Below are 13,768 nucleotides of genomic sequence, written 5' to 3' on the forward strand. Positions count from 1 at the left end.
TTTATGACCTAGACAAGTGAGGAAAGGTAACTAAGCAATAGACATTTCTCGGGTTCTCAGATTTATTTTTTCACAAAAAGTAACCCCACCCTTTTTCAGTGCAGAACAGTGTTTTAGCCTTGCTTAACGGGTGGCTGAATGACCACTCTAAAGAACAAAATCCAAACTAGCTAAAATACCGTAAGCCATCTGATACCACTTATCAAATACACTATTTTTTTAATTACGGCAAGTAGTAGAGTGAGGTAAGATAACATGTTCTTCTTTGATAGCACTGCTAACTATACAAGCTGCAACTTGATAAAAACAAGTCTTAGTTACACTATTTCCTTGATATTATGCTACAAGATGCCCCAGAATGAATCATAGTAGAGACTGCCACATGCTTTCTTAAAAACCTGTGATGAAGAAAGAGTTCTTGCTACTGAACTTACCAAAACATTCTTCTCTATTTTGATGTTCCCAGAGTGAAAAAAAAAATAATCTGACTAATGTCTTCTTGCAAGCTGAAAGCCAGATTACTTTTTCCTTCATTTTACCACAGTCATTTCCTTTACTTTCCTTAAAATTATAGTGCAGAAGTCTTTGCCCATAAATGAAAGGAGCACTGTACCTTGCCACTTACTTCAACCATGCTTACTTTAGTATTTTGAGTATAAAGGCATTTTCTCTTGTGCTACAGACTTTCTAAAAGTTCAGTAATTTTATTAACATTTCCATGATCACAAATGTTTTACATTTTCAGTTACCTGGTTTCACCTGAAGCTTGTTCAAGTTACTTCTATTTGCATGTTTTATTTCTTTGCTAGAGTATGAGGATCTGATGAACACATGGAAACAGATTCTGCTTTTAAATTATGGTGCTGGAAATGCAGACCAACTTCCACAGGCTACAATGAATTTAGTACAGATTTGTACTGTGGTAACAGAATAGGGGGTGACCTCTAGCTCCTACAACATAATTTTCACAATTTGTATTCTTCTGCTAAGTTAGTTGCTTGTAACTATGGTAGCAGATTATATCGGAAACTTTATTAACAAGCAGGGCTTAGATTATAAACATTCACAGTTCAGGAAACTAAATATTATTCCCCATGAAACCCTAACATGGGCTTTTTACTACCCTTTTAACATACAGAAAGCAAAAGCTATTTCTGTTTGTCAGCAACAGTATTTTCCTGACTCCTGTACCTCCTTAAAATGTGATGTTATATACGTGATGAACAACTACTTGTTCTGCAACCAAATAAATGAAAAGCAGAATCTTTAATTAAAATGAAGGGACAAATTAAATAAAAGGGAAAATGTCACTGAAAAACTGCCTCTGAAATAATATGCTTATATATTGTTTTGTGTAATACATGGTTCTTTCTAAACAGGCTGTATTTAGTCCAATTTTTCCCCAAAGTTAAACTCACAAAAGTAACTAAGATCAGGTCCAGAAAACAAAAGATAAAAATCCTCAATGAGACAAAAGTCAAATTCTAATTTCATTCTTTGATCACGTATGAGAATTATTTACATGCAAGCAAGCACACCTATAGGCTTTATTACAAGAATAAAAGCAAACTGGATACTATAGTAGACAGTGTCCAGGATATTATGAATACACTGCTAATAATTAAAATTATATGTGAAGCTAAGATAAGGAAGAGAGTATTAGATACAGAATACAGAAAACATATTTAAAATAAAATAAAATCAAGACTAAGCCAGTAAAAACATACACAAACATCTGAATTATGTAGCAACCGTTGGACAATGTTCAGCGTGTTGCAGTAGAGAACTGATGACAATGCATTCCCAGTAAATTCAAACAAAAATATTTCTCACAATGACAAAATTGGCAGAGAATAGACTAAAACTGGCATGACATTGCTTTTAACCTGATTTTATTGATATTTACTAATTATACAAAATTACATATTACATATAAGGCATAAGAAAATAGCTATGGAAAATAAGCACCTATACCAAATAACCTGTCATTTCCTTTTTCCTAAATTGCTATATCTAATCACCTTTCTTCTAAATTATTATTTCCAACTGAAAAGCAGTTAAATGAGAATCTTATGTAATTTATGAGTTATTACTAAAAGCGATATCTTAGGGCTCCTCAGAATTATGTAACATTAGGAGATGTTAAAATTCTATTTCTTGCACACGTATTGAAGAGAGAGCTTTAAGAGTTGTGTCCTTTGCCAAAACCACTAGCATTCAAGTTAAACTCTCACCAGCGTGCTTAGCTCGTTAACATTGCCTTTTCTCAAGTGCAAATAACATTAGGAGTAAAACACAAGTCTGGACTCATAACCTGCACGAACACCACTGCAGTCATTTGGTTACCCACTTCTTCCCTTTACCTTAAAGCTGCACATAGATCACCTCCACGTACCTTCCTTCTTTTCTCTTCAGTCACATCCTCCTCTAATCCTTCAGTCAGCCTACAAATCCCACCTTGCAACTTCCCTTCTTTTCATTTCTGTATCTTTTACTTTGCTGCCCCAACCATTCTGAGTGCGCCCAGCACTCAGGCTGCAGCCAGGCACTACAGGACCCCTTCACACCCCTCCTGGGCATTCAATGGTGTGGGTCTGATACAAGAAATAAAAGCCTCAGAAATAATAAACTGCTAGCAGAACCAGATCTCTCCAAAGTAGCATCATCCTCTAAAGTTTCATAGGGACTCCTTGTCTGTGTTTCAGTATACACTACAGATCCCTCAGGGCAAGAACCAAGTAATTTATGATATAATTAAAAAAACCAACACCACTATACTAATTCATTCTTCAAAGAGATATCCTGAGATAATGGTACATATCACTCACCTAAATCTGCAAACAATAGGGTGTGGAATCCTTGTTCTTAGAAGTTTTCAAGACCTGGCTGGACAAATCCCTCAGCAGCCCGGTCTGAATTCAGAGTGGACCCTGCTTTGAACAGGAGGATGGACGAGACACCTCCTAAGGTCCCTTTCAACCTGATTGAACCTATCTGCAATTCCTGTTTTACTTTGGGCCAGGAGTTTGCTTTTGAAATGGATCAGATTGTCCATACCTATGACACTTTAGCTTGCACTGCAGAGCTCTCTCAGAGTACACAAAATAAATTTCTTTGGGATTAAATTAAACCAAAAGCCACTAATGAGCAGTAGTCCACTGGATCAGGCCAGAGAAAGCCCAAAGTATTCCTCCTTTCTCCAAAACACGTATAATGTTGATGCTAGGTACTCAGTACCATTTTGCTTTACAGATGCACTTCTAATGTGTCACACTACTTGCTAATGTAGACATTGCCATCTGAAGAGTTATGTTTTTCCACTTCAGCTGATGAGAAGGAATGCTAGCATATAAGTCCCAACTTTTTGGCTTTTTGATGCTGACAAACTTTGTCAAAGGATAGAAACGCATGTTACCTTCTGCAAGACTATGCAGAAGTCTTTTTTCCCTTCTTAACAGTTCCTGTACATTCAATGCAAGATCAACAAAGCAAGCAGCATTTTGCCCAACACAGATCCTCCTGCACTGGAAGATTCCAAATGGGAGAGGAGAGATATAAAGAAATATGAAGTGCAAGTCTGCATCGAAGCACTCAGGTGGCAGTTCATTCATTTTTCAAACTTTTTGCTGTATATGATAGTTTGATAAACAGGAGCTATTTGAAAAAGCCAGACTGTGAGACTTCATTGAAAGTGTTGGTCCACCCAACAGAACATTCAGTCGAGATGCTAGTATAACACGGTGTTTTGTAACTCTGTGAACAAAGGCCCACACAGAACCTCTATACACAACTTCTACCACAGGAAAATGCCTGCAACTGCCAAGAAAGCCACTTCTGTACACTTAGCAATGACTCACCCCCGTTAACAGAGGGACACCATTTCTTTTGCAGTTCTCTTCAATATATAACCTACTCATGCAGACAGGATACCTCCTGTGCATCTCAGGGTTTTTATTCTCTGAGCAGCTAGGCACCAAGGCTGACTGTGCTTACGGAACTTACTAAGGGGAAAGGAAGACAAGAGCCTGGCCACGAGCATTTCCTGAACATGGAGCTTCGTAAGTTGTCAGGAGTGAATGATCTGCAGACTGCGCACAGCGCAGGAGACCGCCCTGCTCCTTATCAAGGCACACGCTTCACAGAAGCATCTGGACATGAAGCACCCTAGAAGAATGCCACTTTAACAGCCATAGCTCTTTTCCTTTTGAAGGTTTACCAGATTACAAGATTTCTGAGCCTCTATCAGAAAACCATATAAAACAAAGCAAGGAATATTTTTGTTTTAAAAACAAAACAAACACCACATTTAAAATGGCTGACATTAACTTCAACTCATCTTGAAAAATAAAACCACAGTCCTCAGAAAGTTTTGATCTGGATTAATCTTTTATGGATTGGATCATATTCCATCTGCTGCTACCTCAGGAAAAAAACTAGCTGGTCAGTTGATCATCGTATCTACTGTAAGGCTACCCTCCTTCACAAAACTTAAAGGCAAACCTCTTTCTTACACAGGAACTTACCAATGGCCTTGGTGTAATGTCTGGCTCCGAGTAACAGCTCTGGAGCTCTGTACCAGAATGTCACCACAACTGGATCCAAGTCTGCCAATGGCTTCAAAGGTGAGTTGAACAACCTTGCAAAACCCATATCAGCTGGGGGAGGGGAGGAAAGAAAAAGGAAAAAAAAAAAAGAGAAAAGAACATTTAAAATTTTTATACAAATAAATCAGAATTTAACAGTATTGCCAAAAAGCAATTATAACAAAAGCTCAAAACCATTAAAACTCACAAATCAAAGCTTCTAAGAAAGTAACAAGTTACTCATAACAATACTGGGCCAAATTTATCTAAGGCTAAATTCCATTTACTTCATTTATAAGACTATGAAGGATGACGTTTGACTTTTAAGCGCTTTCATCATGGCACTGTAAAACTTTACATAACACAGATGCCCGTTTATTTAAATGGAACTGTAAGAGAAACCTGGTGAACTAAAGTCAATAGTAGTAGCTCTCTGATGTACATTTTCTCTTTTATTTTTATATATGTTTACAAAACTGTGAGCCCTTGTGACTGCTATGTATTTACCCAAAGTGCAAAACCAAAACGACTGCAGCGTAGATTGCTTTGCACTGTTTTTCCAGGTATGCCTCCTATTTGATTTGGAGGAACAAACCCCACAATCAGGAAAAAGTTTTTAACTGGAAATTAATGAAATCAGTGAGTGTACACTGTTACAGAGGTATATTTTAAATGCAAGCATTCATTTTACATAACTCAAAAATTCCCTCTAGAAACAACCTTGTAAGTAACATGAAGAAATGCTAGACAGGAAAGTACAAAATTTGGATGTATATCCAAAACCACGCATTTTAATCCAAGTCTGCAACTTAACTTTTACACAACTTCACCTAAATCTTTCTGCTTCCAAAGTTATGAAATGCCAAGTATAATTTTCTTGCAGTTACCCATACTAATATAAGCATATGAATCAAAAATGATTAGCTGAACATTTTCAAATACAACAAAAGTCGATGAATAGAAAAGAGGTTCCAGTGTATTACTTCTTTCTTGATGATTGCCACATGCTTTCCTAAAAAAAAGTTTATATCCACATGACTAAGGCTTAGGATATGCACAGGTAATTAGATTTTGGATAAAGACAACCACACTCACATGTGTTTCACAGCTTGGCACCAAATAGCCTTTGCATAGCAAACCTCTGGACCTCTACAAACATGTGCATTGATGTTATTTACATAAAAATAATTAAGAACAAATACAATTTGTAAGTAACAATGTTATACTAACTAATCATAGTAGAAATCAAAAGAACTCTGGCCATAGCCATTGTTCTATGTGCTTATTACTTTCTTGTTTCTTACAGATGCTTTTATCTCACCAAATATCCTTGGCAAGCTTTATAAATGTCTAATAATACATCTGGAATCTCTTAAGCTTGTAAACTCAATGAAAGACATTTAAAATTGAACTAGATGTGCATACTTACACTCAAAGAATAATGAAGATTTGTTTCTATCTTACACTGAAGATGCCATTTTTAAAGTAATTCCTTAGCTATGCAATGAAATTTTCTCAAAATATTTACCTATTTTGACTCTTCCTCTTTCAGGACCTTCACCCATTACCAGAATGTTTGCTGGTTTCTGCAAAACAAAAAGTAGACTATTTAGTTGACCAGCCTTCGATGATTATCTTCAATAATAATAAAAATATGTATATTTATTTTATAATGAAAATATTTCCATAAATACCCTTAGAAGTCTAAAATTACCATACCTTTATGTTTCGCTGACATTTAGTTTTTATCCCTAGTTACCAATTTCACCATTAGAAAAACAGTAAAGTACGTTGACATTTCACAGTAAGAAATGCAATCTTTAATTAAATCTGCATTTCTATTTTTACCAGAATGATCACATTCACTGGTGAGATTTTCTTCTACAGGAAAATTTTATGCCAGGTTAACACTTATGCTACACATCAATAATCTGGCAAGAACTACTTTTGCTAGTATAACTTGTTGAAAATGATGTCAAATCTTGGTATGCAAATGTATAGATGACTGTTGCTTTTGTTATCATCATATATAACTAGATTTTTAGAGCTGTGCTTGTTTCTAGTGTACGAATGATTAAAATCACATTGGCAAAGGCTTTTTTTTTCCACAAATTAAGTTGATTTCATGTTATGTGAATTCACTTAAAACAGGAGTATACACAGACAGCTCCATCCACAAGCTTTTGACAGTGTAGACAACAGCTTTACAAGTAAAACAAAAACTTTATAGACATTTTATGCAATCTGCAGTTGTTTGCAACCAGCTGCTTGTGAGCACCATATAAAATCTGCACATGACATCACAGCAATTGTTCTGCAATTAAGATCTGGGTTGCCTCAGACATCAATAGTCATTCCCGGGAAGCTTTTCCCCTATTGTGTTAACAGCTGTAAAAAAGTAAACAAGATTGCAAACATTAAGTGATTTGAATGAAGAGATGCATAACAAAGTTTCAAAGCAGAATTTTTGGAAGGTTCATCTGAACATTAATTATAAAATCCCTAATGCCTGAACAGGTTTGCTCAAGCAGGATTTGTTCAAGAATCTGAACGAGATGACCAGAAAGCCAACATCAGAATCTTGCTTAATTTCTCAGTTCCTAACACTTGCCATTCTTTACCTGAAATGAGACACTCAAACTAGGGTTACTAATTTGGCTCAAAATTGCAAATCCTTAGCTGTTTTGAAAAAGCAAACCAACCAACCAAAAAAGGCACTAGCGCACCCATTCTTTCTCCCCCTCCGCGCCCCCCGAAGCTGGTCTCCCTTGCCATCTCACCCCCCAGTGCTAGACATTGCTTCTTCCCTGGCCTTCAGATGCCATTGCCTCTTTTACTCCTCCTTTTTTTAATCTCGGGATAATTCTCAACACCATTGCTGACTTCTCATTCCCCAACGTTTTTCTGGAACCCTTCAAGATGGAATATGTGCTCCCTTCTTGCAGAACACAATAGCTATTTTAATTGATCTTGAGTAAACACTCACCAGCAAATTGAGGAAAGATAAAAATTATGCTTGCTCTTAGCTAATATTTAATGATAATGAAATCAACACTTCAAGGCAACTGGTCAAACTCTGGTTTTACATTCATGTATTATCCTGAATTGAATATTCTGGAGAACAGAATAATCCCATTCTGCATATTCAGCAACCAGGCAGCAAGGGAAGCATGCAAGTTCACACTACATTTTATCTCTGTTAGAAATCACATAGCTAAAATTGTCCCAACCAAGACAGCAAAATTCCAGTTTCCTTGTCGGAATTCTTCCCTAAACTCCTGCCTAGCAACCTTGATGTAGAGTCGAGCATGAATCAAACACACTTCAATAGACCTTTACATTCAGGATTGGATTTTAGGCACTATAAAATGCATTTATTTGTCAAGTGAACAGAGCTGATAAGAATGCAGTTGCTACAGTGATTTCTAGGTGAGTTTTTTTCTACAGAAGAATCATGTTCTAAGAAATAGACTGCATAACACCAGGAGATGTACTAAGATAAAATTTAAAATCTAAGTAGATACAACAGGATGCTTGAAACATCTCTTAAGAGTCATATTTTATCTGTAAAAACACAAGATTCTACAACCAGCAATTTCTTCGTAGAAAAAAAGCACAATTTTATCTGCTGACATAAACCACAATATTCACAGCATAGTTCAGGTCGGAAAGGACCTCTGGAGACCACCAAGTCCAAGCCCGCGGCGCAAAGCAGGGTCAACGACAGCAGGCTGCTCAGGCCTGAGTCCAGCTGGGTTTTAAACACCTCCCCGGATGGAGACTCCCCAGCCACTCTGTGAAACCTCTTCCAGTGTTTGATCACCCCCACCACAAAAAAAGGTTTCTTCATGCATTCAATTTATGCCTCTTGTCCTGTCACTAGATAGCACTGAGAAGAGTCTGGCTCAGTTTTCTTTACTCCTGCTTGCCAGGTATGTACAGAGATCAGTAAGATCCCCCCCGAGCCCTCTCCTCTTGAGGCTGAACAGTCCAGTCCCAGCTCCTCAGACTCAGAAAGACACCCCGAACCCCTAAGAAATTTTGTGGCCCTATACACACAGGGGATACACTAGGTTAGAATCCAGGGAAGCAAGGGACTTGTCCACTTATGTATTTTTAAATCAGAATGTTTTGAAACGATGTTCCATTTAAAATTTCAATCTGTACTCCTATGTAATCCACTGAGGATCAGAACCCTGCTCGGGCAGCCCACAGAGAAGCATGCTGATTTATAAACTTACCAGATTTCACATTCATTAGCTCTTGTGACTCTCTATCCAACAGAGTCATGGCGGGGACAGAGAGGGAAAACAGCAAAGGAATGAAGTGTGAAGCAATTGAAAACTTGGTCTTATTTCCAAAAGCGCAAGTGCTTCTCCTGAGGCATGACCACCAATGTGGAGAAGACAGGCATTTCGTTGATGGCATCCTGATGCCTGCAGGATCCCCACGGATCTGCAGACCACTGTCTCAGTAACAGCTTGCATGGTGGCAGCGCCCTGCGAGGCGAGAAGTCTTGGTTCAAACCTGTTCCTTAAGTCAGAAGGAGATCACATTTGAACTTCTTATTTACCACATGAGCAAATTAACCGCTTGGTTACCGGCTACTAAAAGGATAAGAACTTTCTGAGTTCCTCTTACTTATCAGAGCTGTTCTGGTTAGGAAAGCATTTTCAATTCTATGTATGCTGAACCAGTCGAAGAGTAAAACTGACCTGACAGGACCCATCTTTCTGAGATGAAACAAGTGATATCCAGATCCTGTGCCCATGAATTTTTACTTAATAAAAATAAACAGCTTCAGAGGACCTTAAAACATAGGTGATGTGTTTTGGGGTTGTTTTATATAGTAATGGCTTAGATGCTGTAAAGTAAAACTCCTCACCTCCTCAGAGTCTTCATGATACCCACGGCAGGCTGAGAGCCTCAGAAAAGTAGGTCATGAACGTTTCCATCATGAGGGAAGAGAGAGGATTGCTGAAGGGAATGCAAACAATTTCTGCTTTTTGGAGAAGGGAGCACATGTCAGTCTGGTCTCTGGATATGCAGCAATTTAAGTATCAAAACATTTTACTCTGAGACAGTCACTTAATAGTCTACTATAGAACTGCAGTCTAGTATAACATAGTTTCTGGACAGCTGCAAAAATCAGATTAAAAAGCAGGAATCAGAGAAATTAAAAAGCCCCGTACCTCATGTATGTTCAGGCTACATGCAAGTTACAAGTACCAGTTTAGTTCCTGAAACCAAGTCTACTGCTATCCATGTGACAAAGAAAATAGGGTTTTCAGTGGAAGAAAACATGAAGGCCCAAGCAGCTAAGAGACCAAAACCCAACACACACTTTAAGTAAACCATGTCTCTTTCAGCGAGGACAGAATTTTGTTCAAGGAAGTTTGAGAAGCCCTACCTAAAATCATCAACTAACTCCTTAGTAAAGGGTGAGGTAACTCAACGTGGACTGCACTTCTGAACCAGTTACATCCCAATAAACACCCTCTCTGTTTTCCTCAAACTCTCCCCTTGCTGAGAAGACAAAACACCAGCTGGGAAGCAAAGCGATGCTGCTGGGTCTCCACCTATCTAGTTGCTATAGAAACAACAGAAACAGTCAGAGTTAGGAGTCTCACATTTAAGATCAGCTATAAAAATGAAGAGACAAATCCCTGCTGAGAAATGCAGTTGAAGTTTGACTGCCTAAGAACATTTGCAAAAAAAGAGCAAGGTCAACAGCAACAAACAACTGGAGTAAAAATCTGAAATCTCTGCCAAAAGGGATGCAGATAACAATAATTTAATGGGTTCTTTGCAAGTAATAGGCATGGATAATAGTATTTAGTTCTCTACATCAGCGGGAGAGTGTGAATAAAGCAATTAACAGATCTTGGTGGGAGAGAAATGAAAATGTTGGGCTAACAAGTATGTTTTCATCAATAATAGAAGCGTCATGAATAGGACTCATATGGACATCCACATTATCTTAATCAATATGCTTCCTATTCAAATATTTAGACAGTAGATTAGAAGAAAGGTTGAAGGAAAAGAAACCATCTATGGTCTTGAAAGAGCATAGCGGGTCAAAACAGGAACAACAGCTTAACAATAGATGGTAATACTTTAGTTTTAATGGTTATTGTTGTTATCTCCTTAAGTACAGCAGTGACACAATTCTTAAGAGATTTGGTGCAGAATTACAGTCCTGTGATAAACGTCCATAGGGACCTGCCACTTTCCATACACCATTCTTTATTGTTTATACCCAAACAAATGTGTTTCCCTTTTGGAATGTATCATTGGACAAAGAATAATCTGAAATTAGGAGGCTTCTATTGTAAAAGAGATTGCAAGTCTTCCACATAAAAGCTCTCCTCACAATTAAAAAAACTGGCTTGCGATGTAGTCTTTTCAAGTCTCAATTATTTTAAAAAGGCAATTCTAAACAGCACAGTGTTGGTACATAGATGCACTTTCCTTTCACAAGCCAAAACAAGAGCAGTGGTGATTTCGTCTTAGCTTTTAGCGCGCTGCTCCACAACAAAGGTCCTCAGCGAGAGGACAGTGGTCCACTCCGCAGGCACGGAGCCTCTAAATACAAGATTAAGAGGGAGATGCAGATTGTTCACAGAAATCTGCAAACAAAGCTTTTGTTCTTCTCACCTGCAAGGAAATGCAGACTTTCCTGCCTTAAGCCAACGCTGTTCATTGTAGTCAGATCAATATACTGGCACACTGGTACTAATGCTTTTGATAACAATTGATCTAATTAAGGCAGGATTTTAAAAAGAAATGGTTCTTAAAAGACTTTATTATGCACTGCAAACCTCCAAATCATTATCACTTCCATTTGAATTACTTCCACATTTTGAAATACATATAGAAAAATTGTTACCTTCACTTTCCTTTTTTAGAAAACCATTTGGTCGATGTTTTCCTGATACTGAAGCACTAGACAAGAGTATACCATATAGAGTAAAATATCTTCACATCTTCTTCTCTTTACAAGCCCTACACACTGCAAACTCATATTAGAGTCACTGCTCTGATTACACAGCATCACTTTCAACCGGGGTTTTGCCAGCTGTTATCCTTAACTTTACCAAAAAACCCACCCTCTGGTTTTTTCCCTAGATTCGCAATCCATTCAATTTTCTTCCACTGTTTTTCTACACTGTTGAAATGATCAACCTTGCAAAGCAGTATCATTAACAAATCCCATCAAGTTACTTATCATTTCATTCAATTCAATAATGTTTCTACAGATATTATCAAATTGAGCAAGGCCAAATATAAAGCTGATCAGTACAGCACATGATCTAAAAAGGCAGTAAAATCACAAGGAACACAAAATGCTTTGAAATAATAGATCATTCAACTGAACTTAAAACTCGTTTGAAACTAGAGAGGAGGGAAAAAAAAATCAGGGGCAAACACATTAAGTAAACATATGACACCACAGGAAGCAGAGTACCACAGAAGGCTTTTATAGCTAAATTTAAAAAAAAAAATCAGTCCAAAAGTTACTATGCAATAAAAAATAAAAATACAAACAAATTTGCACACATAAAGTTTTACATGCTAAGTGTCACCAGACCGTTACCTTTAAAGAGTTTCAAAAATGTATGACTGTCATTAAAGAAACATTACTGACAACAAAAACATTTGAAAATGTATTCATAGCATGTAGGAAACTAGTTTAATGCATATAAACATGTTTATTTATATGGTAATAATGTACACATGGTAACAATTATTTTTATCTCCACTCTTGCTTCTTATAAAAATAATTTTTTAATTAAATGTACACAGAACTGATAAAGACATGGAAGCGTGTGCCACTATTTGAGAGGGAAAAAACCTTTTGCATAATTCTGAGAGATGGAAACTGGATATTCAATCATAAACCATGCTGTCAGATTATGTTAGTTATTTCATAGCTGCTGAACTGACGTGGTCAAAATAGTCATTAATTCCAGATACCAGGAATTCTAATAGCAACTAGAAGTGCAGAATTTACCTAAAGCTCTAAGACTGACGGTAAAACAGATTACTAGCTAGAAGCAGGAACAAACTGTACAGAAGATACCGGAAATGTTTCTTTGGAATGCCTCAGATAAAGATTTTGCCTGTATCCGTTATGTCTTGAGAGGGGAAACATACTGTTTTCATATTGAAACTAGCTATCAAAGAAATCTTTTCATATTTATATATTCTTATAAAACTTTTCTCTGCACAGAAAGCAAAAGGAAAGGAAAGCAGAAATACTAAAACTATGCCCATAGTGCAACCATAGATCTGCACGTACTTTTTTTTTTTTTACAAAAAAAAAGGTCCCTGAAATAAACTTAAGGTTATCTAGCCCACAACAACAGAGAACGCAGGCTTCATTACAGGCTGATTTAAGCCAGCCCACGAACCTGGATCCCTACCTGGAGGATCCGCCAACATCCTACAACGCTCTGGGCTGGCCAGGACCTCGGGAGGTGCCCCTGGTGCCAACCCTGCCCCAACGGGGCCAACCCCAAAGTCTGAGCCAGGCCAGAAGCTGCCTCAGGCTGCCGAGCGCCATGACCAGCGGAGCCGCCGTCCTCCAAGGACGGAGCTTCCTCAGCCTTTCTGGTGGGCAACCCCTGGCACCGTCTGACCAAAAATGGGTTCCCCATCACCCAACCAAAATGTCTGTTGTTCAAACGTGTCCCTTCCTCCTCCTACCTCCTCCGCATACCCCTTAAGATGGCATCACCTTCTCTGCGAGCCCCAGCAGGGCCGCGGGCAGGGCCAGCACTGAGGCAAGCAGAGCTGCCTCGGAAACACGTGTCGGAGGTGACGGGGTCAAGCCTAGAACACACTCACTACAAATGTATTTTAGCTTGGGAAAGAAAGACTTCCCCCCCCCGGCCTGTTCATTTTAACCAAATCACACACAATCCCATACAGATCAGCTACCCAGTACGTTCTGTCCGAGTGGCTATGCCTTCAGTCACTTTCACATAACCACCCTTAGGATAACGAAATCAGTGGTCAGGTAGAGCACTCCTTTCTCTGTTTTACTTCACTTTTCATAGGTTGGATGTTCTCTTGAGAGGTAATTAGGCATATACCTCAACTGACATTAATTCTTTAAATTCACTCCCCTCAGTCCTATCTAGGCACTCCCCAGAAATGGCCAAAACATCCATGTTCCTTAT

The 13,768-nt window shown here is 38.1% G+C and overlaps 1 protein-coding gene across 1 annotated transcript in view; it reads right to left on the minus strand.

The window, feature by feature from the left end:
- LOC104164449 (cyclin-dependent kinase 19-like) overlaps positions 1-13,768 on the minus strand; it is a gene marked incomplete at its 3' end in the record, with an annotated part of 102,995 nt that overhangs the window by 18,876 nt on the left and 70,351 nt on the right. Inside the window, exons 6-7 of the mRNA XM_009703776.1 lie at positions 6,112-6,169; positions 4,524-4,655 (exon numbers count right to left, since the gene is read on the minus strand). Coding sequence (XP_009702078.1) covers positions 4,524-4,655; positions 6,112-6,169 — 190 coding nt within the window. The remainder of the gene's footprint in view (positions 1-4,523; positions 4,656-6,111; positions 6,170-13,768) is intronic.

The sequence above is a fragment of the Cariama cristata genome, unplaced genomic scaffold, assembly GCF_000690535.1.
Source record: "Cariama cristata isolate BGI_N322 unplaced genomic scaffold, ASM69053v1 scaffold3257, whole genome shotgun sequence".
NCBI lineage: Eukaryota > Metazoa > Chordata > Aves > Cariamiformes > Cariamidae > Cariama > Cariama cristata.